The sequence below is a fragment of the Phaseolus vulgaris genome, chromosome 7 (assembly GCF_051622355.1).
Source record: "Phaseolus vulgaris cultivar YP4 chromosome 7, ASM5162235v1, whole genome shotgun sequence".
NCBI lineage: Eukaryota > Viridiplantae > Streptophyta > Magnoliopsida > Fabales > Fabaceae > Phaseolus > Phaseolus vulgaris.
In genome coordinates, this window is record NC_143504.1 from 56,274,362 (window position 1) to 56,300,833 (window position 26,472).

Below are 26,472 nucleotides of genomic sequence, written 5' to 3' on the forward strand. Positions count from 1 at the left end.
AGGGGTATGGCTTGACGAAGATTAAAGAAAAGCTAAAACTCCTCAAATCAGATCTGAAGTCTTGGAACAGGGATGTTTTTGGCAACCTTGACTCTACCAAGAGGAGGATATTACAGGATGTGGAGGCTCTAGATTGCCAAGATTGCTCGGGGGGTTTAGTGGAAAACGATAGATTGAAAAGATTGGAGTTGGTTAGTCGCCTGAAAGAGAATGATAAGAAAATTGAATGTCTCAGTTGCCAGAAGGCGAGAGCTAACTGGTTCAAGAATGGTAATTCCTGTACTAGGTTCTTTCATTCCTCCTTGAGATGGAGAAGGCTCAGAAACAAAGTGAAGGGTGTCCAGGTAGGGGGGACCATTGGTGTTAGGAACCAAGCACTGTCCGTTCAGAAGCAAAGAAGCTTTTCGAAGCTAGATTCAAAGCAACGAAAGATTTAGGGGTAAGACTGGATGAAGTTGAATTCAAGTCGCTATCTCCAACTGATAACGGGGTCTCCTAGCATTTTTCTCTGAGAAAGAGATTAGGGATGCAGTGTGGCAGTGTGAAGGTACAAAAAGTCCGAGCCCAGATGGTTATAACTTCAACTTCATCAAAAAGAATTGGGAGTTGCTAAAAGAAGATTTTGTGGCAGCACTGTCCCTGTTTCATGAGATGGGAAGTATCCCGAAAGGCTATAACGCCTCTTTCATAGCTTTGGTTCCTAAAGTTAGGGACCCATCCAAGCTCGAGCAATATAGACCCATTTCATTACTTGGAGCTATGTACAAGATTATTTCGAAGGTTTTAGCTAGTAGAATGAAGAAGGTGTTGCCCTCTTTGATAAATGAATGTCAATCAGCCTTTGTGAAAGGAAGAGAGATCTTAGACAATGTTCTTATGGCCAATGAAATTGTTGAGGATTTAAGGAGAAGTGGGAGAAGAGGGTTGTGCCTGAAGGTGGACTTTGAAAAAGCATATGACTCGGTTAGATGGGCGTTCTTATATGATATGCTATCCAGGATGGGGTTTCACAACCTCTGGATCGCATGGATTAAAGGATGTCTGGAATCCGTGTTTGTGTTAGTCAATGGGAGCCCTACGGAGGAATTCAAGTCGACTAGAGGGTTAAGGCAAGGAGACCCACTTGCACCCTTCCTTTTCCTAGTTGTAGCTGAAGGCGTTGTTGGGATAGTTAGAAGTGCTAGCAAAACCACTTTGTTGACGGGCCTCAAGTTTGGAAGGAAGGTGATTGAGGTGTGCATCCTCCAGTTTGCGGATGACACTATTTTTCTATGTGAAGACTCCTTCAACAACGTGGTAACCTTGAAGGCCATCATCCTAAGGGGGTTTGAATTAGCCTCAGGGTTGAAGATCAACTTCCATAAGTCAAAGCTTGCAGGCATCAATGTTCAAAGTAGTGATGTAGCATGTTATACAAAGACGTTGAACTGCAAACAAATGGGAGTACCGTTTAAATATCTAGGTCTTGAAGTGGGAGGTAACCCAGGAAGAAGCAATTATGGGATCCGGTTGTTAACAAGTTAAAAGCAAAGTTCAGTGTGTGGAAAGAGAGATTTTTATCCATGGCAGGGAGAATTTGTCTTATCAACTTTGTCATATCTCTCCCTTTTCAAAGCCCCTAACTCAGTCTGTAAGAGGATTACCTCTATCCAAAGGAGATTCTTGTGGGGTTGGGGGAAAGAAAGCAAGCCAATTTGCTGGGTTAGTTGGGAAGATGTGTGCAAACCTAAAGAGGAGGGAGAATTGGGTTTAAGAGAAATACGAAAGTTAAACCATGCTCTCCTAGCTAAATGGAGATGGCGTTGTATCTCTCAAGAGGAGGGAAGGTGGAAGGAGTTATTGGACTCAAAGTATGGGTTGGAGCTTGGAAGCGTCCATACACTGGTCAAACTCCAATCTTGGTGATGAAAATATCTCTATAAAGTGTGCAAGGAGGGAGGAGGAAAAGGATGGCTTCAAGAACAACTAAGCTGGAAACTAGGGTGTGGAGACAAAGTAAAGTTCTGGGAGGCGGTGTGGGTTGGGAGCTCTGATCTCAAATCCTTGTTTCCTAGACTGTTCTCTTTATCCTTAAACCAGGGGCAAACAGTGGGTGAAGTTGGCGTGCCAGATTTGAATGGGAATTTTCACTGGAAGCAAACCTCTTTACACTGCTATCAGGGGCACTAACGAGAAGGAATGACATGGATGTGCAGGTGTGGGGGAAAGAAGAACCAGACCTTTTTTCTATGAATTCTGCTTATGAGTGCCTTGCCAAGCAGTCTCGTGGAACCCAATCCGATGTGTTTAATCTCCTTTGGAAGACTAAGGCATTCCCAAATGTGATCGTGACAGCTTGGAGTGTACTGCTGGATAGAATCCCAACAAGGGTGAGTTTGAGTAGGAAAGGGGTGATGATGGAATCTACGATATGTGCAATGTGTCAGCTTAAGGAGGAGTCTTGTCAACATATCTTCTTGGAGTGTAAATTCGCACAATGGGTATGGTCTTTGTGCTTCAAATGGATAGGTATCTCTTTTATTCAACAAAATGATTTAAATTTTCATTTTATGAGTTTTTATCTGAGCAATGCTAACAAGAAGCAAAACCTGGTATGGAAAGGTGTTTGGGCATCTGTTATTAGGTGTATCTGGGACCAAAGGAACCTGATTGTATTCAAAACAGGGTTAGTAGATGCGGAGGAGGTGTTTCAGAAGGCTACACTCAAATCCTAGCTTTGAATGAAGCACAAGGTGCATTCCTTTACTTATTCTTTCGTACACTGGATTCTTAATCCAATGCTTTGCATTAGAAGTTATAAGTAGGACTTTCAGGAGCCAAGAGTTTTAAGACTACAGCCTATATTGGATTTATAGTTGCTTGGAGGTGTTGGTGGCAAGTAGGAAGTTGGTTTCTGATAAAAGTGACCTTAAAGGAGCAAACAGGGGGAAGCCAAAGTCCAAAAAGGAGCGAATGGAAGATGCTGCATTGAAGTGTTTAATTCTGTGACAAGAGCTACAATCGTGCCACTGCATGCTAGGTAGAAGGAATGTCAACGAGGTGGTGGAGATAACCAATATTTTTATGTATTTTGATGGTTTTGTAGTTGCAGTTTGCATTGCTTATAGCATTCCAATAAGAGCACGGTGCTAGCTGGAATAGGATGTCTAGCTTATGCAACAAACATTATCTATCTATTGCTTCTGGGGTATTTGTTCATCTCTTTACTCTTGGAGATTCTTAATGTGGTTTGGTTTATGTAAAAGGGTTGGGATACCCCTTTTGTATCCCTCTTAATTTAATTTCATTCTTTGTTGATAAAAAAAAATAAAAATTGGGTGGATGTGGTGGTTGCGTGATAACAGTGTTGATTTGTAATTTTCTTTTGTTGATTATTACTAATTAGTCTAATATACCAAGGTCTACCACTGGTATGGGAAGTCTTATGCTACCAGTAACATCCTCTGAAGGTCCTACTCAAACTACACCATTTGAAGCTCAATCACTATCAATGCTAGAGGTTACTTCTTTTCATAGGACTAAAGCCCATTCAATCTACTCTCACCTATGTTTCCAATAACCTTCACAAGTAATAAAACCACCAAAACCAATTTTCTACCATCTTATCCTCAATATGTGTCACACCTGTATCTACTCATACATATAATCAATCATGATCATGTATTTTCTTGTCTAGCCACACTTCCATCTTAATATTGTTATTTTACTAGTTAATTTTTCCAAGTATTGCCATTAAGATTCACCATCATAGAGTATTGTCTGTCGAATAGCATAGCAAAAATAATTATTCCTTCAATTTCAAAGCAAAATTAGAATATACAATTCTTCCTTCAATTGTATACAAAAAAACATTTAAATGGAAAGAATGAAGCTGACCTCTGGAATATCAGCATAATGTGTAATGCCTTTCAAAAGAAGAGGCATGTGGGCAGGATAAAGCCAATCAAAAAGGAACCCATATGTTCTACGACTGTTAACAAGCAATTAAGCACAATCAAAATACACTAACATTGTTAACAAATAACAAGTCCTTTGTTAACATAACAAAGTTTCGATGTTTTGATTACGAACCTATTAGTAGCCATTGCTATTCCACGAAGGTCCCGCATCAACCCAATGAATGCAAATTTTACACCATCTGATTGGAACAAAGCATCAGGAGTTGATTCCAATGTATCCAAAACCTTAGAATTTAAAAACAAAAAATAATGAATCAATTAGAATGTTTAATAATCAGTAGGACCTATCTATAATAATTAAATATTGACAATACTTTATGGTAAATTGTATAACATGTTAGGCCCAATTTAATTGAGGTCTGACAAGCATCACTTGTCACAAAAGAATCTCATGAAGACATGACCTTCTTAACTAGATAATCAACTATGGTTGAAAGGACTAACTAGACAATGTGGAGTTTAAGGATTTAATTGAATTGTAAGTATTTATCCACAAATGTCAACATCTTTTTCAATACGAGGTTCCTAAATCTTTTTGGGGAGAAGATGATCTTACTCCATATTATCTAACTAATTGACTACCTTCTACAGTTCTAGCCTCAAAATGTTTTATGGAGGTTATGTCTTCTTTCTATCCTAATGTGACTACATCAAATAAACTTGATCCTAGAGCCTTAAAATGTGTCTTTGTAGGATACTTACCAACACAAAAGGGATATAAATGCTATCACCCAACATCCAAAAACGATACTTAGCAACAAAGTTACTTTCACCCAGATCATCTTCAAGGGGAGACTATAATAAAGGAAGATGACTCTCCTTTGCTGCCTCTTAGTTTTATACTTGGACAAGAAAAAAAGTAGATTCTGAGAAAGAAGTTCAATCCACTAAATCCACTCAAGATGGGGATGATGTAAGATTTGAGAAAAAACTTGTTATATAAGGAAGACAAAGGCCATTCCAAAATATGCCATTGTGCATGAATCCAATCCAACATTACATGAGGAAAGTGTTTTTCTTAATCTTGTAATCACTAGTGAATCAATCTTTGATTTCTCAATTGCACAAGAACCTGAATCTAGTTTGACACCAACCTACAAGGATCTAGACATTCCAATTGCCCCTAGAAAGAGACTAAAAAATGTACCACCAAGCCACAATACACTTCTCACTCATTCATAAAGCCTTCCTTATGGCCAAACATTACTACAACACCTACATCTCTATCCGAGACATTGAATGACATAAAACAAAAACAGATTCCGTGTTGAAATAGAGTCCAAGGGATTTGTGAACTACTATGGCTGAAAATCATCTTGGAAGAGAAAAGTGCAACATGATAGCACCAAACAAATTGAAATTGATCGGCATTTTATCAAAGGAAAATTAGATAGTGGTCAAATCTATATTCCGCATGTGTCCTCTTAAGACAACCTTGCGGGCCTTGTGACAAATGGAAAATGCATATTCACTAGCTAGATGGGGTGTGTCAACAATCATATTTTATCATTCCATATTTGGCATATTATAATTAAAGTTTATAATGTAAATATCCATGAATCATAGGGATCTGATTACATTAAGTGTTATCATTATATTTCCAGAATTAGTTCCCCAATCTTGTATATATATTTGATGTATTCTACCCTAATATTATGAGAGGCATTAATTGTCATTAGTCTTGTTAGATTCTTGTTGGATGGGCCTAGTAATCTTAGGTCCATACTATAAATAGGCATTTGTTGACTTTTGTGATAAGTTTTAACTCATTTGATATAGAAACTCTATTCTTTGTGAGAAAAGTTCTCTCTATGTTCTTGTAAAGAAATTTTGATTCTTGGCTTGAGTTAGTATACACTCTCAGTACCTATTTCTATTACAAGGACTCTAAAGAAAAATCTACCTTCCAAGTATATGCTTGCTACAAATACTGTGCAAGACCAATTCTTAAAGATCATTATGTCGGAATAATTGTTGCCATTATGGGTCAGTGGCAATTTAAAGCTACCAACCTGTGAGAAAGGTTCCATCATAGATTTAAATTTGAGGGGGCTATCTTCCAAGAATAACAACATGCCAATAGTATAGTACAGGGTTGTTCTGCTGCTGAAACATTCCCAATTTTCAATGAAAGGGAATAGATCCCTCTGAAAAAAAAAACAAGAAAAATTTGGCCTTAGAAATCAGCTGATTCAAACAAGTAAGCATATATACAGAATCAAAATATCAAGTCAATTACTCCAGACTATTAGGCTGGTTCCGTTTTGCCCTTGGATTTTAAAAATATTACAGATTTGATTTTCAGCTTCTACAAATTGTGCAGTTAAATCCTAGACAACACTGGATACAAAACTAGGCAAAAATACATACTTTCAAGCTAGTTTCCTCGTAAGATACACAGGAGTTGCACAATTTAAATGTACCAATAAGCACATTTGATTTTTCTATGTTACTTTTGTATCTGTTTTGGAGAAAATAAAAACTTCACCTATTTCACCTTTTTATACTCAATTACACACACACATAAAAGGTGGGTTCTAAGTTGAAATTAAGTAAAAATGTGTCTTATGAAATAATAGTGATCCAATCAACTTACAAGTGAACAGTTTCTTCATAGCCTATTAGTATAAATATTAAATAGTTAGCTTACAGATTATGCAGTTATATCACAATCTTTCACATACTCGCGCATTATATTTCATGCTTTGTTTACATAGTTAAATAGGAATAGGAATTTGAGTGCAGATATAAATATATGTTAGCTCTATTTTATAATGTATTTTGTAATACATTATGATAGACAAAATCATAGTCAGAGTTTGTATTCTATCCTTTTCTTTTTCCTAACATAACTATATAATTTCAAACAGTATATAGGACAAAAGCAAAAGGGCAACAAGGAGGTCAAACGTGCATCTCATCCTTATTGGTTAAGAGGCAACTCACATTCTTGTTTGAAATCATGTGTTTAACACTATCCAGTTTAAGAAGCAGTTTTCCTGACATGTAACTGCAAAAACGAAATCCTCATTACAGCAATCAAAATATATAATTATAAATAATGAAGACTTCAAGTATTTGAGACGGAACCAAACTAACCCAGATGTCATTTCCAGAAAGAGATTTAAGGTATGATCGATAACCTCTTTGCACTGCACATAGAAACTCTCATTCTGTGAGCTCAGTAATAACAGCAATGCAAGGATTATGTTGAAAATTCGTCATTACCTTTGTGTAGCATTTAAGGTTAGTAATCATCTTTCCCACAATAACATTTAGTAGTAGTAGATTATCATGGAGTCCAAGAAGTTCAGATAGCCGGGTATATAACTGCTCCAATTACAGTCAAGAAAAATTACAGACTTAACCTTAATAATATTTAAAAATTCAAACGAAAATAGCTACCAATTTTCTACCTTGGATGAAAAAACAGTCTGGTGACCAGAACAACACTTTCTAAAATGTTGAAAGAAAGTTAGTATAGCACGATCAAGTCTTTGCTTGCTCACATCTCCATATCTCTGAATTTAATAAGTAGTCTTTAGTGCATTCAACAAGGATGGCTATTTAAAATAAAACACAACTACAACCTCATGCTAGCATCAACACACAAAAGACACAGGAAAGAATCTTAATGTCCACGACTAAGAAGCAGGTAACTGTGGTATAAATCATATTCTTAACCTAGAACCTTAGTAATCAAGGGCAAAAATATCAAAACAAAATGTATCAGATTGACAGATTTCACCAAATAGCTCTACCCTTAACATTTATGATATTTTTTCAAACTACAAGGGCAGAGGAAAACCTCAGAAAAATTTAGAAGATATCATCAAAAAGGATTGTGATAGCACTTGTTAAAAGAGAGATAACAGAAACACAATTAGGCTAAAATCGTGTTTCTAAATGACACTGCACAGCTGGCTTACATGATGATCAAATCCTATTAAATCAGTTATACGTACTAAGCAGATTTCCTATAGAGTTTCCTCTGGAGGCACCAGAGTCTGCCAGGGTAGTGAAGAGCTGGCAGAGAGAGATATTGTGTTAGGTGGTGTTTCTGGTATTGTACGAAATCTTAAATGACAAACCAGAACCAGCCAAATAAATGCAAAGATGATGTCAAAGTTTATAAATACTCAAACATTGAACAAAAAATAATAAGAAAAAAATTTATCCATAGCAGACCATGCAGACGTTTTAATATTATAAGATATAACAATCTTATCCTCAAATTGATACAAAAAGGGTACCTTACTGTGAAACCCACTATCAGAAATATTAAGCAACTGCACCACACATGCTGAAATCTCCGCATCAAGTGTCTCATGTGATTCTTCACTGCTGTATAGAAATAAAAGACAACTTAACACTTTACTGTGAAGAAGTTCTTATTTTCCTTCACTGGTTAAAGCAACTACCTGCAACTAGAAATCTGCTTTGTTCTGAGAATTGCAGCAACTATGTGTGTGAACCAAGCAAGTTTGGATTCGGTTATAGAGAGTTCAAAACTATCAACTTGGCTTTGAAGATTTGCTTCCTTCTACACAAAAATATATAAAACCAAATCAGAATATTATATAAAAACAGTTAACAAAGCTTAATCACTTCATGAAGAACTACTAAAAGTACCATATAGCTTTTCATGATGGGCTCCACTATCTTCATCAGATACGAACTGCAACTTTCATACTGAAATTTAATGAATCAATACAGATGCTAAAAATGTAGATAATTAATAACACTTAAAAACATTCACTCCAATATAACAAGTAAAACTTCATATAATTTTAGAAGCATGAAAAAGCAAGAACCTGGAATCTACAGAGGAAAGGAAAAAATTCAAGCTGATCTTGGAGCACTTCAACATTGTCTAGAGGATTTTCACCAAGTTCATCTGATAGTTCAGACTGGAAAAAAATGGATGATTTGAAGTTAAAATGTGGAATAAATATTTCCCTTTAGAACTGAAAAGTTTCTCTGTTGTTGCGAATTGTGCGTTTAATCACATATGTACATCTAGTATTTATAATCATTCAAAGTATAATATAGGGAAACCTAATAATGGAGAATATCATTAATTATCAAATGTACATATTTTCCCAATTAGAGAAGATTAAATCATATCTTTTACACTCCCCTTCGTGCATATCATATTAGTCAAGCATGTTATAGGTGAGGTGAATCCAAAAACTCTTCAGGGATAGTGAGACCGCGGTGGAGAAAGACAGTCGGTGGGAAAAAAATAAGAAAAAAAGGGGAAAGGAAGACCTAGTTTTCTCATACAGTAGAGTTTCCCTGTCTTCATGAATTGTGTTTAATCACACATGTGAACCCTTTATTTATAACATTCAAAGTACAATATAGGGAAACCTAGTAAAGGCTAATAATGGACAACATCCCTAATTATCAGCTGTACATATTTCTCTAACTACTAAGATCAAATAATATCTCTAACAACAACACTTTTATGCATGTATATACGGAGTGTTAAAGCAACTGACCTGCAATGAATCAAACCTTGATGATACAAACCCTTCTATAACTTTAGGGACATATTCATCTAACAGATTAGGTTTATCACCCTTGAGATACCGCACAGATGTCACTGATCTAGACCATAAATTTAGAAGATAGTAAACACTGCTTCCAGCCCACTGAAAGGAAACATATATGTATCAATAGAAGTTTCTTTTCATATTTAATAATATCCAGTCATTTATAGTGTATTTTCTGAAGATTACAAAAACACAACAAAAGAATAAAGAATGCTACTGAGGCTAAAAAAAGGCAGCAATCCTACCCCCAGAATACAAACCACTGCATCCAGTGATCAATATGAGGACCTATTACGTACATTCTAAGGAATTGACAAAACAAGATAGATAAAACATACAGAGACCCATTTTGTATTATTCAGCAATTTCTTATTAACTACTTTTATTTTTAAACTTCTGCCTATAATACCTTTTCCAGACCCTCTCATTACTTCCCTACCTGACATTACCCGCCGCTGCTGGAACAACCTCGTCTTCAAGGCTGAACTACGGAAATTGGTTTTGTATGGTGGAAATGTCTTCCCATATAGCCACTTTTGGACCTCCCACTAGTCATTGCACCAACACTAGTTGCATTGGCTCATCATGATGCTAAATATTCCTTTGATCTAAAATCTGGCTTGGAAAACAAACAGAAACTTGGCCCTGCAGTTCCTTTGGCAGCTCTTGCTCTACTGGATGAGTTCCAACTGTCAAATTCAACTTAGATGCATGGAAGATGGGATGTATCTGGGATGCTTTGGGAATAAGTAATAAGCCATGTTACCTTCTTGTTTTAGAACAACATATGGGTTGTAATATTGTGCTGATAGCTGTAACATGTTAGGCATATAAGTTTGTCTATAAGGGCAAATTTTTATTTTGAATGTTTGATTTGCTTGACACCAATATTTTGAACTCTTGAATGAAATCTTCCACACTACCAGCCTCTTTTACTGCTGCCAAACTCTCAAATATTGTGCTTCTCCTATTGCATTCAAATATCCTTAGTAATGTCGTTGCAAGATCTTCCCAAAAAGGGTTCTTGGATTTTTGTCGCCAGAATTTGAACCCATTGCCTACATTTCCTTCCATGCTAATGAAGGCTGGGAATAACTTTGCCGATCCTTTGACATTCCGAACTTCAAAAAAAAAAAAACCCTTTCTATCCAACATTCATTCCCTTCAAACATGGGCAACTCCACCCTTTGAACCCAAGGATGAAGTGATTCCTCCTCATTTTACTCAATCCATTACTATAAATGTCCTCTTCTTCTCTTTTCTCGTCACCATTGATTGATTATTCTCCTTCATATGACAGTTTCTTTCCTTGATTTCAAGAAGTTGTGTTATTTATGTAATGCCTGACATGCTTTTAAAGTCTACAATCTTCTCCCTTTGTTCACTGAGAAGTTCCTTTATTTCTCTCATGTTTGATATACTTTCTTTTACCAAAGTCATGTTTGTTCTCAAGTCTGCAATCTTCTTCCCCTATTCGCTGGCCCATTTCTCCAAAGCATGCACTCTACTTTCCATTATGCCATGCGATAGGTCGGAACAAACTTGTTACATACTCCCTAATGAAATGACAAAACAAGATAAAGAAAATGTAGAAAAAGACCCTTTAGTGTATTTTTTAACAATTATCTACTCAACACAAGCATCCGCACATAGAAGACATTTCATCCTTTCACAAAAGGCATTCCCTGACACAACTAACTATTATCCTTCTTATCTCAACACACCTTAAGATAACTCTCTCAAAGTCTCACCCCACCCCTGTATGTACTAGACATTGTATGAACTGACAAACTATTATGACTATAAAAGAAATGTCATGTACATAATAAATGAAATAGAGATGAGTTTTCCAACCAAACTCCAATAAATAAATTGTGATAACAATTAGGCAATTAGCATTCTTGTTGCATAATTAGGAGATAATTATTCCATAATTGGTGCAGATTCCGTTATTTCTATTTATTAGGACAAATTTGATTCTTCTAGCGATTTGATTTGATTTGATTTTATAGCTTTAATTACCTATTATTTCTTTCCTTAATTAGATTGTAAAAATAGTCATAAACCTATATTGTAATCACATTTGTAGATATTTTTTAGAAATACATTCAACCTTTTACTTTCAACTCCATAACAAAGGCGAGGACCACTCATTGGCGGCGCTAGTGATGCAAATGGTCAAAACCGAGACTGACAACCATAACGTGACCACCAACTGAGATGACCGCATCCACGAACACGAACACAAATCAATGACCGCGAATAGAGATAGGTGAGGCGACCACAAACAACGACCATGAACGAAAATCGGCAACGACAAACGAAGACAACCACAAATATGGCGTTGACGACCACTAACGTGACCTCAATGCGAACCCAAGTGCGAGGAAGGGGTGTGTTTGTTTGAACCCTAACAAGAGGAAAGCGATAGTTTTGGGTTTAAGAAAAGATATCCTTTGGACTCACCAACCCTGTTGCAGACTCTCGAGTTCAACCGAGTTGGCTTTTGATTCTACCGAGTTTGCTCCAAAACCGAGTTTACTTCCTAGTTTACTCGGAAAGGGTGAATAGAAACGAAAACTCGGACGAGTTCACGAGTTAACTCGCAAGTTTGATAACCATGCCTACAACATTTTGAAAATGTTTCAAATTGCATTGTGGGGCTTAATTAAGAAACCCTACATAAAAGTTTAATCTCTAGTGTCAACGATGACATCTTCAAGCCACTAGCCACTATGCACCCTTCTTTAAATCATCAAGCTACAGGGTTAACTAAAACCAGTGAGGCTAAGGTCAAGGATTGTTGCTCAAAAGTTTTTTCAAGGTCAATAATTCTTCTTTAGCTTTGGCCACTACTTCTAAGATATACAAGAGGGAGCAAACCTCACCGTATAAGTCGATTTTGTGAGGATGAGTTAGGCTTAAACACACTTCCTCAAATAGTGTACAACTTACATAAAGTTGTATTTACATGTTATAATCTTTCCCTTTGAGATACACTTCAGTCATCTATATATATATATATATATATATATATATATATAGACACGCACACACCAATTATGCACTAATTCACTAATTTTTCAGCACATCTAAGTTAGGGTTAGCGAAACCTCAAGGAGCACAACCCAACCCTGTATCATGTGGCCAAACGCTCTTCAACTCGTTGCCACGCGTAAACTACCATCAACTCCTCAACAGGCGTGTGTGTTCCAGGCGCCTCCTCCTTGATGCCAGAATCACACTAGATCACCATTGTTTGTCTCGTTGATGTCTTTTGCCCATGTTAATGCCCTTGTCTTGGTTCGTTGCACCTAGTTCTCTCCCCTAATAACTTTCTTTTTTCTTCTCTCCTCATCAATGTTTGTGGCAAACGTTCTTTTATGCAGTGAAATAATATGAACAATTTCAACCTAATTTAGTAGTAGCTCTAGTTGTAGTACGATATGATGGGAAATGATTCCCATCATTCTACATAATACAATCAATACACAAATTATTTTTCTTTAATCTCATAACAAAGAAAATAAAGCAAAAAATCAAACTTTGTCCGCGGTTCACAATCCTCAGATCCCAAATCAAGAAACCAAACTTTCATACAAGCAAATTGATAGTGACTAGAGCATGACACATGACACTTACATGGAGGCCTTGGCCTCCAAAATTTCAGGGATTTGCCTCACAACAAAGAAATTGAGATTGCAGTCTGAACAGCAACAACGAACGATGCCAAAGACTTGACTATAAGTGAGAAAACATAGCAGGATAGTACCCACTCTGGTACTAAGTTGAAAACTAATATATTTTATTGGAAATGCTTCATCAAGCACTTGGCAGCATCTCTACAATCATTCATACTAAGTTCAATTCAATAGAAAAAGTCGGAAAATTTAACTCCATAGGCTCATGACAAGCCACCAAAAACGAATTTGTCTATATAAATATCCTAGCCATTAATCCAATTTGACCAGAAATTGTTTCCAACATATTTGACACAATTCCTGACATTTTAAGGAACAAGTTAAATAGTGGATGCATACCTTCCAAGAATGCAAAGATTTTAGAGTAAACTCTGCTACTAGGTGTATCCATTCACTATAGCCTTCAGCATTCACAAGTTCAGATAACTGCAGCATAAATCATGGTGGGAATGTGATAAGAAAAAGCCTTTATTAATCAAGACATACTAGTACAAATTGAATCCCAAGAACTCTAGGAAAACTTAATTGTGCAAATTCAAGTGAACAAAATTAAAGTGAGATTAGGATGTCAGCAGTCATGAAAAACCAGGTTGCAATAGTTCCTCTATACCTATTTATCTTGATCAGGAAAGGAAATAGAGATACAAAGGTAAAGCAACAAGGAAAATAATCAGACAACATCTAAATCTGGGAAGAGAAGATGCAACAAGAAACATGAACAAATTTGCAAAATGTGGGTGAAGAGTTTAGTACAGCACTTGAACCATAAACATAATTTATCCACAACATAAAAAAGCAAAGAAAAAAATCTCTTAATTATAAAAGCATTGTGTTTCAGTCTTAAAATTAAACATTTCTAGTTTTTTCAACATAAGTATAAAAGTAATCCCTAGTCAAAATAAGACCTTCATAAATAGAATAAATAATTTTAATATTATTTATGAAATAAGAATTTATAACAATTCCTACACAAGGGAGGAAGAGAGGTATGTGATACGATAAGTGGTGTGATAGAGAGAGATGGAGAAGAAATTGTTGCAAAAAATTGGTTTCAAGATTAACATTGCACAAAAGTTGAAAGGTAGGTATCACTGCATGACACATTAGCAATATAGAAGAAATCACCATGGTTATGATTCACAATGGCAGGCAGTATATGAATCTCAGTCAATTCATCATTATATAACTCATTGGTGTAAAAGGTAATTGAAATGGTTGTCAGTGACACCAAAACAGAATATTGGATAATTTGAGAAGGAGACAAGGTCAATATTTCTATTATAAAAGCAAGGGTCTATTGAAGAAAGGGATAGAGTATGCAGGCTGAAGAAATCCTTGTACAAACCCTAGTAGTCACCCCGTGATTGGTTTGGAAGACTTACTCAATCTATGTTTCATTAGGTACTGACAAAGCCAAGGTGAGATACCTTATTTATCAAGTATTCCTTAAAAGAAAAACTTACTCTTCTCCTGGTCTGTGTGGATGACATAATTATTGCAAAGGATGATGAACATGAGAAACTGATCTTGAAAGAGAAGACTTGTGACTCAGTTCAAGTAGAGGATTTTGGAAAATTGAATTACTTCCATGGGATAAAAGTTGCGTACTTGAAAAGGGCATCTTCATATTCCAAAGAAAAAATGTTCTAGATCTTCTCAAAGAAATAGGGAAAATTAATTGAAAGCCACTATAGCTCCTATAGAACAAAACACTAGAATTGGGAGTGATCAAGATAGCTTTGTTGTGAACAAGGGCCAATATTAAAGGCTTCTAGGGAAGCTCATTTACTTAGTCCACACTAGACCATACATAACTTATGTTGCAAGTGCGATCAATCACTTCATGAATCCAAGAGAGCAACACTTACTAGTTGTGAATAGAATCCTTCAATATTTGAAGGTAAATCCATGAAGAGGAGTGTTGTTATAGAAGGATGAAATTAAATATGGAGATGTATATTGTTGTAGACAATTAGATACTGATTAGAGATCCACCTCCATATATTTTCCATGTTCTTGGGTGGAAGCTTGGTGACTTCGAGAAGAAACAAAAATGTAGTTGCAAGTCTAGGGTAGAGATTGAATTTCAAGTGGTAGCACAAGTGATATTTAAATTGTTATGGTTGAAAAATATTTTGAATGATCTAAAAACGAGGTGTGAAGAACCTTTATTATAATAATAAATTGATTATTAGTATTACTCACAATCCAGTTCGGCGTGATAAGACAAAGCATATATAGATAGATTGAGTAGATTTGCATCAAGACTTCAACTAGGACATTTGTATACAAAGGGCCTTCCCCACAGAACAATTCCATGATCTTGCAAGCAAGCTAGGAATGATAGATAGTCATTCAGTAGCTTGAGGAAGGGTGTTGAATTATGAAATGATATTGTTGAACTACTAGTAGATCTAACTTATCATTATAATTGTAATTATGAGAATTAAGATGCTATATGATCATGTAGGAGATTTTGTACAAAACATGTTAGCGAAAAACAAAAGATGGAAGACACTACAGAAAACACAGATGAACACTCAACAAGAATTGTAGAAATAAAACTAATACTACATTCACATGTCGTCCACAAATATGATGAGGTGATGATACTTGAAAACAAAAATCACAACAGAGATTGAATGAGCATGTATATGGATCATGAAAAAACACAGAAACAACATTGCTCACCTGATAATTTAGTTTAAAGCGTCCAAGAAGTCGACAAAAGGCATGATAATTATCATGATCAGAAAGACCTGTTATACAAAGAATTTCATCAACAAAGATCTAAATATAATTTATATATTAAATCCTTATCTCACTAAGTGAGATTAGCTACATGGATCACATATCATTCCGCTCTAATATTTATGATAATTATCATGATCAGAAAGACCTATTATACAAAGAAATTCATCAACAAAAATCTATATAAAATTTATGTACAAAGGTGAGAATAGCTAAATGGATCACCCAACATTATTCAGCTCTAATATGTAAACATATTGAATGAAAATATAGCAGTAGTCTAAACCAATAGATAGGATTAGCAATGTCCAAGTCAGGTTAGCAGTAGTCTAAATTTATTATTAATGATATGTAGTAAGTTTGTAGGCTATATGTAGCACAATTCCTTTGATGAGTACGAGTATGCTCATTCAGAATCAATTCCACATTTTTTTCTATGATATACTGCTTTTTCTTTGTGGAATTTCTTGTTCAACATCTTCGGTGAAAGTTTGGTTTATCGTAGGACACACTAGACCAATTATTCTTGATTAGCTTTCACAGATACAGAGGATGAGCAAAAAAATGTCTGTTTTCATATATTTATTTCACACGTATCTGATATTTTTAAGGTCTCCATGATTTGATTTGGGTGAAGATTATGGCTGATTCTACTGAGGGATTTTTTTTTACTGATTATTAGTGTGTGTGCGTGCGTATTATAGACCTACAAAGCACAAATTCTTTTATTTTTTTTTCACGTATCTGACATAGATATTTTTGGATACTTCACCATTATAGGTTGGTGAAGTATCCAAGCTTTAAAAGCATTTATATCCAATAAAACTACAAGAAAAATAAGTATGTGAATATAAAAGCAAAAAATAATTATATCTTCATAATAACTATTAGGAAGTGGACTTTAAGTCTAACTCAACTTTATAAAATCAACTCATAAGGTGAGGTTTGCACCAATTTAACAGCTCAGAAGTGGACCATTAACTAATACACACATCAAGCTAAAAGCCAAGTAGCTGTAAATCAAACTTACCTATTCCAGTTTGCAGAATTTCTTTGGTGCCTTGCATCAAGTGTGACAGGAACTTCATTCGAGCAGTATCATTGGGAAATAATGATCGTCTAGTAGAAGCAAGACGCAACAAGCACTCCAAAGCCTACAGTCAATAACAACAAATAATGGGAAATCGCCAATATAAAGAAGTGAGGTTAGACACCTACAGTAATTTCTTTGCACACAGAATTTTTCCATTATAATAGAACTGTAGGAACAAAGGATCAGATGCAAATAAACCTTACAGAAGCTCACATGCATTTATGTTATAGATATAAAAGAAAAGGACGACAGTCAAATAGTATATTCATTTAAAATATGGTAATCAATTATTTATCACAAGTATCAAAATACATATAATAGGATAAATTGTATTTTATAAATCAAATTACGCAATGCCTCAAAATGTCAGTAAACTTGAACAATAAAATACATATATTAAGATAAGTCAACAAGATTTTAACAATAAACAAGACCTTAAATTAAACATATAGCAGTTCTATGTTAAGAGGTTAACAAACCATGACATAGTATTGAAAGCAGTAACAATTTAAGCTTATCACAATCAGAAGCAAAAGCTTTTTGGGAAGATAAAATAAACTCTATCAACAGGAAAGTTAAAGCAAAAGCATCTTATTAAAGCAAAGGGCTGATAGATTACATTACTTGGGTGGGGGAATAAAGGAAAAGGCATATGGAGAAAAATACACTTTACCACAAATTAGATACTTCTTGTGAAAGACAAGTTCATCGCATTAAAAAAAAATAATACAGACAGGTATAGCAAATCAAGCAGAAAATAAAATCTCATGCTGCATATAGTAAAAGTAGGGGGTGAAAATTGTCTAACAAGATTAGGAAATTTTATTTGATTGTCTTCCACCAAATACATTATCTGTGCACCTATTCAACATTTATCACAGAAAAAAAAATGAACAAGTAGCAAAAAAAGGAAAACACCACCCTTGCTCGTGTTAGACTCGCAAGGGCATACCGTAGAATCCTGAACCATTTTCCGTACTTAAATATAATCAGAATGTAAAGGTAGATTTTGCATTGTCTATACTCCATACTTGATAAGAACCCTTGCATAACAAGGGGGTAAGTATATAAAGTATAAAACTGATCATAGACATACACATAAAAGCTAAAGCTCTTTTGAGAGCTGATCCATGACAACAGGATTTACAATAACTCACATCTAGAAGTTCACAATTATATAAGACCACAAAGATCAATGTAAAAATAAATATTTACGCAGATGACATGACCCAGAATACATTCCCGCGAGAACATTGGCCCCAAATACCCAATTTAATTATATTAGAGATATACTGTAGATGTAGAATCCTACAAGTATAACTGTACCATTGGGCCTGTGCATTGTAGTAGTGGGCCTTCATATGGGCCTCCTATACATACATATATATATATATATATGTCAATCAGGAGCCAGCTGGCTGGTTTTAGATAGAAGTTAGCTAGGTGTCACATCACATCAGCTGCAAATGGCAACTAATTGGGACTTCCTGTAACTATAAATACTATTCCTAATCATAAAAAGAAAGAAAGAATTTCCTCAGATTTTGCCTCTAATTTTGCATCCGGAATTCAGACAAATTACATTTTATCCCGTAAACATATGCAACAAAGAAAAATCCTATCCTGAGATCTCATAATATTCTCCCTATACACAAAACAAGACCCAAGTTAAATCAAACAAAATGCAGCACTCAAAAAAAAATAGTGTATCACAAGTTTTAAAGCACTGGCTCCATTGTCAAATGGAATAAACTAACATAAACAAACCTCTTTTGAAAACATTTGATTCAATGCATAATAATCAAAAAATATTTGCAGTGTAGATGAATCCTCTAGGGTAGGCTTCCATCCCGATGGAACCTGCATAACCAATGCCAATTCCAGGTCAAGAACTGCTGACTAGAGAAAAGAAAACAACTATCTACGTACACAGATTATACCTGAACAGTACCAATTTCATCTGAACTTTCATCATATGATGTCCCCATAAAATCAAACGACAAACAACTAAGAGAAAGCATAAGAGAAAGTTCCTGCAACTTGCTCCCAACTGAATTTTTCACAAAAACAAAGCACAATTACTCAATTCATAGCATGGCATCAGTTTAGAACTTTGAAAATGAATAAATGTATACAATCATATTCATAACAAAAATATGATATACCATCAGATTTTAACTGGAAGAGAGAAGTTAATGATATCTGGAATATCTGAAAAAGTGAGTGATCCCTGAAAGAGCTAGCTATCCTACGTTGACGAGCAGCAGGTAATCCAGCATTGTGCTGAAAATACACAATAAAATAAATAAAGGTAACAACAACAATATCAGCAATGAAGTTATAATCAAATATAATATTTAGTTGGTTACCTGATTAAAATTAAAATATACAATTCAATGTCTTGCAAGAGAATATATACACCCACGGTACAGAATTTATGGACTATTTTGTAGTATTAATAAATATCCGCTTAGCTATGAATCAACACCAACAAGAAGTCTACGCACCCAAAGAAATAAAATAAGGAAATAAAAATATTAAAAAAAACAGTGCTTCTGCAGTATCTAAGTTCAGTTTTTCTGCAGTAACTTAGTTCAGTGACAACATAGCACTACTCTTCAGAGGCATCAAGTCTGCTCTATACGCATTAACCCTTGCAAAGTGGTGGATAGGAATTAAAATGAGGACCAACTTCAGATACTGATTGGTACTAAAATATAACAATGCAATATGATGCTAATATTGACAACTCACGGTTTTGATATCCCATGTCAATCAGTCTACCAGATAGCAGCAGATCAAACAGCAGCAGCTAAACCAAACAAATAGTTCCTAATATGCATATATTATATATGCTCAAATGTGAAAATACAGAAACATTCATCATTAATACCTCAAAACTTCATACCTTAAAGACAACAAGCATTAACTTCAGGCAAAGCAGACTAACAAATCAACAACAAAAAAAGCATAACATAATAAAAGTTCAGTCCTAAGAAAGAAGTGTGAAAAAAAGGCTTTTAATGGTTAGAACAATAACACAGATACAGCAAGTGCACGGCTTTTTATAAGCAAGCTACTACTTCCTGTTGAAATAAGCATTGATTCTCACCTGATTTATCTCAGAAACTAGCTGATTCAATATCTTCAAACCTATAGCATAATGATGTTGTGCCTGCAAAAAGTATCAATTGGTCAGATTAAAATTCAAACCAATGATATCTGTAATACAAAGGAAGATCTATTAATATTAATAATTAGGGTAAAAACAGCATGTACGCAATCAAAACCTCAAACACCACATGCCAATAACAGAGAAACTGGTCAACATATCCAAAACTCGACATGATGGATTGTGGTGGTTAATAGAACTTGATTCCATCAACCAAAATCTTGTGTTATCCAATCCTACATCTAATTTCCGATATTCTCATACTCCCAATAAAATTAAAAATATTTGTTTAAGAATAATAATATAAAAAACTTTATAATTATTATAAATATTCATGTGGGTAGGACAACCAGTATGGGATACAAGACAATCACCCTAAACTTTTTCATCGGCGATTAGACCATTAAACTTCATTACAAGGACTCAACATATTACAGGACCTCATTTTTGTAATAAGAACACATTAAAGATGAGAAAAATAAGACATAAGGACAAAATATCCACATAAAGGAAACACTATATATGTATCAATCACCAAAATAAAATTAAGTATGCTCACATAATCACAAAGTAGCTATATGTAACAATTGTGGAATTATAAAACAATTTCACCGGAAACTAGAAATATCCACCACAAACCCCACAACAAACGATGAACAGAAATGAGGAGCAAGAAGGAGATTATTAGACACACGACAATTAACATGGTTTGACTAGAGTATGAAGGAGCTCTAATCTACATCTATGGGCAAAATCACTATGAAAAAGTTTTCCTTTTTCACACACGTTACAAAAAGAACTCCAAAGATTACAACTCAATTGCTACTCTCTTAATACAGTATATCTCTGCTCACATTGTAATCACATCACAACTCTTTTAACAACCAACAACCAAAGACATGTGTTACACAAGGCATGGATATAATCAACTTCCCAAGAATCACGTGTCTCACTTAACAAAATTTGTGAGCATGATTAGAGCTCATTTGAAATGGTAATTCAAGTCTATCAAGTTATTTGTGGTATATAATTTTATTTATTTGGTTTATATAATTTTTAAAACTTCATTTATTTATACCTTCATAAAAAAGGAAGAAATTGTCTGTATCAAAAAAGATGAATGACTTGGTTTATGTCACGCATAACTTGAAGCTGAAAAATAAATAAATTACAATAGATAATGACAGAATTATGTTTTAGCAGTTCCAATATTAGAAGATAAAATACCAAATCTTCATTGGACTCCTTCTGCAACCAACTACATATACTTAATTAGGAAGCTTCCCAGGTTAAAAAAGAAGATAATTTGAAGGGGAATATCTCTTGTTTCCTTCATTTATAGCCATTTAAGTACCTTCAGTTTGTTAAGGAGCGTTGTAATTCAATTTGATACTGCGAGGAATCAAGAATTAGAAAGAAAAAGAAAATAAAGATTTTTATTGAATAGGATGAAAAGAACAAAGAAATAGGAGAGCTCTCCATCTTCGAAGGTTTACCCTTCCCAAAGGATTGATTCTTTCACAAAGAGCTAATGCTCAATCTACAAAATCAACATCCTTCCTCTTTCCCCCTACATTCTCCTATTATCTAACTCGTTAACTCCCTAACTAACTAATCCTAACTATATCAACTAACTTCCCCCTTCCTGTAGTCCTAAAAATACACCCTTTCCATCATTAGAAAGGCTTCATCAAAAGAAAACATATCCTAGAAAACATGCTTATTTCCAATGAGTGCACCAAAAACAAGTTCTTCAAGGAGGATAAGGGAAAGCAAGCAACAGATGTTGTATTGTGTGTTTATTTTGTAACAATGGGATTTTCCTAAAGTTCAAGTGTTTCACCTAGTAGATGGTGAAGGAAAACAAATCATTATGAAGTCTTAAACAGCAACAAAGACAAATACAAACATGTGTTTGAATCAAATATTATAGATGGACTCGCAAACTTCATCACTAAATACATGCAGCTAGTTATTTTTTGAAACCCCATAACCAAAGATCACCACAGACCCAAAGATAAGTCTGTGCGAAAAATATTCTAGAAACAGCATTTTATGGTAACATTTACGTAATCCATATCATGTCATTAGCACTAACCCCATTAATTATTTAAGATCCAAAACAAAATTTGAAGCTTTGACTTTTGGTATTGGCGTCTGCCATAGATTTCAAAAATGATCCAGAATTCCTATACATAATTTCCACCATTTTGCAGAGAAGTTGTGCACACAAAAAACTCTAGCAATTCCAACTTCCAAAAAACCTCAAGGACAACAAGCACTTTTGAAGAACAAAACAAGAAACCTAAGCATGGTCAAAAAGCATAGACCTACAACTACTTTACAACGACCTTTAATTTATGAGGGATAGAATCTAAAATCAAAAGTCACGAGATGCTTAATAGCACAGTAAAGAAAACAAACCAAAGCTGCACATTATTCATTGATAGGGAAAATAATAATAACAAACATGATGTTAATATGTTATCGTTAATGAATAAGCATGTTTGGATACTTTCCTTGCAAACTTAACATGATTTTAATTTTAATGCCTGATGCACATACTCGATGCTGAAACAAGCACACAGGGAAATATATGGACTTCCATATCCTAATTCTTTACATTCATAGCTCTGAGATGTACAAATGGCCTGCTCAGATAACTGTAGCAACATTATAAAATCATAATGTGTCACCTGACTCAAGAAGTCCATTGCCTCCTTAACAACTTCCCTGAATTTGTCATCATCAAGCCAACCAAACTTTGTAATGCGACAAAAGAGTTGGATCAAGGATCCAAGAACAAAGGGCTCCAGTTCTGGTCCTTTGCTTGCCAGATAATTTATGAGGTAGTTTCCTTCAAAAAAAATAGCAATCTAATCAATTTGGGTTGTAAGAGAATAAGAAATGGAGCAACCACAGTGAGGGAAAATTGACAGCAAGGTAATCCAAAATACTGAACCCAAATTCCCCAAAAACAACCGGAAAAAGAAATAAGAGAAAAGTCAGATTATCCACAAAATAAGTTGATACCAAATTTGGAACAGAGACTTCAATTCATACAAAATTAAGTTAACAAGTATTTTAGAATGTAACTCATAACACCGGAACATCACTCGGTAAATTCTTTTTAGGAAATAGACAAATCATGTATGTTCCCGCAGACCCAAGCCAAAAAGCCCCTAAAATACTCCTAGTCATAATCATCTGCAAGCAAGAATATTACGAATATCAATCCGGAGCTGTAAAGGAAGGCTTTGCTCAGTCACTTGCTTCAACAAGCTCGAACTTGCCAACATCAATGCATACGGAGAGGATGCATTATCCAGAACATATTGGCACTGTGAAATGTAGTCACTGTTTAAGGAAAAGCATTTCAGTGTGCTTTCCGCCTGTGCTCTTTCAACAGAATCCTGCGAGTTATAAAGCCTCTCACACATTGCTTCCAGCTGGGCTAAAGTCTCCATTCTTCACTGTGTACGAAGTGTATCCAACAATTCAGATGAAGAAGTCAGTTCTTCTCCTTTTTCCCACGTATAACCAATATATATCTACAAGATTTCATGTGAATTCAAGTACATATTTAGAGGTGGAAACACAAAAAAGAAACTAAAGCAAGAATCAGTTCAGTACAAGCATCAGGCAACACCAAAGTTTATAAATTTGATATAGTAACACTAAAATATTAAATGTTTACAGGTGTACAAGATAATGTTTTCAAATCTCAAACTGTTTCAATTACAAGTATACTCTAAAATACAAAGATAGCTCTGCATAAAAGGATCACAGCAGAATTCGCCAACAAATCCAGCTACAATGGCACTTGTCCGTAGAAAATGAGCAGTGCAGTCCTGACACAAAAAAAAAAGTCTATTATTTTTCAAAAACAAAATCATAATCATAATAATGAATCTTTCAATAAATAAAAAGTTTTTTTTAATCCACATAATACAAAAAATACAGAAACATGTAAACAACTGCCATTCTCTTGATCATCATAAAGAAGTTGTTCCGAATTCTGAGCAAATCTTGTTAAGGCCTTAAGAGCAAAATCATTAAAGCATTACAAACATAACATATGTCAATGCCCGTAATATTCACAACAAGATGCGACTAGGAGTATTTATTTTAAAAGAAAATATATTCACAACAAGATGCGACTCAGATTCAATAAAAGATATGTTGATCCATCACCTTCCTTATGCACATTAATATTGTATAAGGTAGTGGCAGGAACATTCCTTCTTCACGTAACTTTTGTGTATGGTAAGAGATAGAAATCAAAATCAGTCATTCAATTTATTGGCATAAAATATGATTGATTGTTTTACAATAACAAATACCTATATGCATATTATATATGAACCTTTGTTGGCATCTATTAGCAAACCATATTTAGGTCAATCCACACTTACAGATGGGGAAAATCCACAATGAATGAGAAATGGCCGAGTTTTGGACATGGTATCTCACTGGGTTATCAATAGTGACAAATAGTGCACTATACCAGATTTAGGTCACTACATTATACAAACCTTATATTGACCCCTTCATTCTTCTCTCCCGCACACTATCACTGTGCAAGCTATCTCTTCTTTTTCTCCAGTGACCCCTTCCGTTTCGGATGACCTGCTCCATTCCACTCATACAGATTTCTTTCTTCATTTCTGTGCTCTGTTTCTTTTTTCTTTTCTTTTTTTTCTTTCTACGCTCTGTTTGCCTTTCTTCTTCTACCTTCACATATATTTTCCTTTCTTTGTTTACCTCTTTTCTCTTTCACCCACTATCTATTTTCTTCTTCTTTAATATCAATTATTCTTTTTCTTTTTTCCCTTACTGTCCAGATGCAGCAGCAGCTACTTGCATGTTTTCTATTATTAATTATGAATAGTTTGAGAATTGAATATTTATTCTATTTCCAAGCACTTATATTAACTATTCATAACAAATAAATTAGTAAGAAAGGAGAGACACAAATGGAAGAGAAAAGAAATCGTCAAAAATTATATCAATGATGGCTAACACTACGTACAGATGCAGCACATCAACTCTATACAGATCTACCAAAGACACCCTCCTAAAATCACCATTAGAATTTATAAATGCAAATTGAGAATAATACAGCCTTTTAGCAAATTGCTAACCTCTAAAATCAACACACAGTAAATGTTAGTCTGCAGATTGACACTTCACTGAAATGGACCCACACCGTTCATGCATAAGTAGCCAAAGGCAACAAATAGATGTGATCGAATAACAACTCAACCTTAAACTGCTAATGCCTTTGGGCAGACACTTTATTAAGGCCAAAAAAAACTGTTTTAACACCTAATGATTACAATAACAGACAAAACAAAACCATCTAACTTGCAATATGCAATGAAAAGGTATAGATAATCATAACCAGTTGCTAGTCCTCTACAATGAACACGTGCTAGAAAATAAATCTGCCCATAAATTCACATGTTAAAAATAGCATGCAATCACATAATAAATATTTTGTTAATTTTAAAGCAAACAAACGCAAATTGCTTGATTCCTATGTCATTCTTCACAATGCTCTAATAATAGCAATGTAGACAAAACCCTGCCCACCATAGGCACACCAATTCCCCTTTCTTCGGTGCATAGACAACCCCTTCTCACCAAGCCTCATAATATGGAGACAACAAACTGTGTCAACCGAAGGTTTGAAGTAATTCAAACACAATGCTAGAACACAAACACACTGATCATCAAAAGCTAACAAAGCACCAGAAAATAAAAGGTTTAGCAAACTTAAAAAAACAATAAAGAAACACCACAAATTTGACAGCGCTAAACACACCTAGAATAAAGTATCGGAGCACAGCAACAGACACACATTTCGATAAGATACAACAAAAACAAGTGCATACTCAACCAGGTAAAGTGTTTGCAAAGTTATTGATCGATTATAGCGTTTAACACATGTCAAAAGCGCGGATAAAAAAATCAAAAAAAAAAAAACTAACCTAATAATCCATGCATAAAAACACAAACATAAACATAAACATGTAGCGTTGTAGGAAAAGGAAAAATCGTAGAAGGACATTGAGAGATTGTGAAGGAGGTTCGTACAGAGAATATGAATGGCGATTGCAAAAAGAAGCTGGCAAAGATTTTGAGTTCAAAAGCAGCGTGGGAGAGTGTGGTGCTGAAGAGATGAGAAAGAGGGCTATGAGTTTTCAGAGTGTAGAGAAGAAGGAAGACCAATGAG

General features: G+C 34.8%; 1 protein-coding gene across 7 annotated transcripts in view; it reads right to left on the bottom strand.

Annotated features, from left to right (window-relative positions):
- LOC137830478 (uncharacterized) overlaps positions 1–26,472 on the bottom strand; it is a 32,971-nt gene extending 6,499 nt beyond the window's left edge. The window contains exons 1-23 of one of the 7 annotated variants that reach the window (XR_016522860.1): positions 26,334–26,472; positions 23,977–24,085; positions 23,461–23,785; positions 22,931–23,091; positions 20,175–20,237; positions 19,228–19,345; positions 19,003–19,112; positions 18,830–18,922; positions 17,000–17,123; positions 15,910–15,977; positions 13,558–13,644; positions 9,464–9,616; positions 8,774–8,869; positions 8,592–8,651; positions 8,381–8,502; positions 8,213–8,300; positions 7,376–7,480; positions 7,188–7,289; positions 7,059–7,111; positions 6,906–6,969; positions 5,972–6,106; positions 4,072–4,138; positions 3,877–3,970 (exon numbers count right to left, since the gene is read on the bottom strand). Coding sequence is in view for 5 of the 7 variants with exons in the window: in XM_068637848.2 (XP_068493949.1) it covers positions 3,877–3,970; positions 4,072–4,184; positions 5,972–6,106; positions 6,906–6,969; positions 7,059–7,111; positions 7,188–7,289; positions 7,376–7,480; positions 8,213–8,303; positions 8,381–8,502; positions 8,592–8,651; positions 8,774–8,869; positions 9,464–9,616; positions 13,558–13,644; positions 15,910–15,977; positions 17,000–17,123; positions 18,830–18,922; positions 19,003–19,112; positions 19,228–19,345; positions 20,175–20,237; positions 22,931–23,091; positions 23,461–23,701 (2,253 nt within the window). In the remaining 2 variants the exon portion in view is untranslated. Of the gene's footprint in view, positions 1–3,876; positions 3,971–4,071; positions 4,185–5,971; positions 6,107–6,905; positions 6,970–7,058; positions 7,112–7,187; positions 7,290–7,375; positions 7,481–8,212; positions 8,304–8,380; positions 8,503–8,591; positions 8,652–8,773; positions 8,870–9,463; positions 9,617–13,557; positions 13,645–15,909; positions 15,978–16,999; positions 17,124–18,829; positions 18,923–19,002; positions 19,113–19,227; positions 19,346–20,174; positions 20,238–22,930; positions 23,092–23,460; positions 23,786–23,976; positions 24,086–26,333 lie in introns of all 7 variants that reach the window. The other 6 variants (XR_016522859.1, XM_090304225.1, XM_090304224.1 and 3 more) reach the window with 6 other exon arrangements.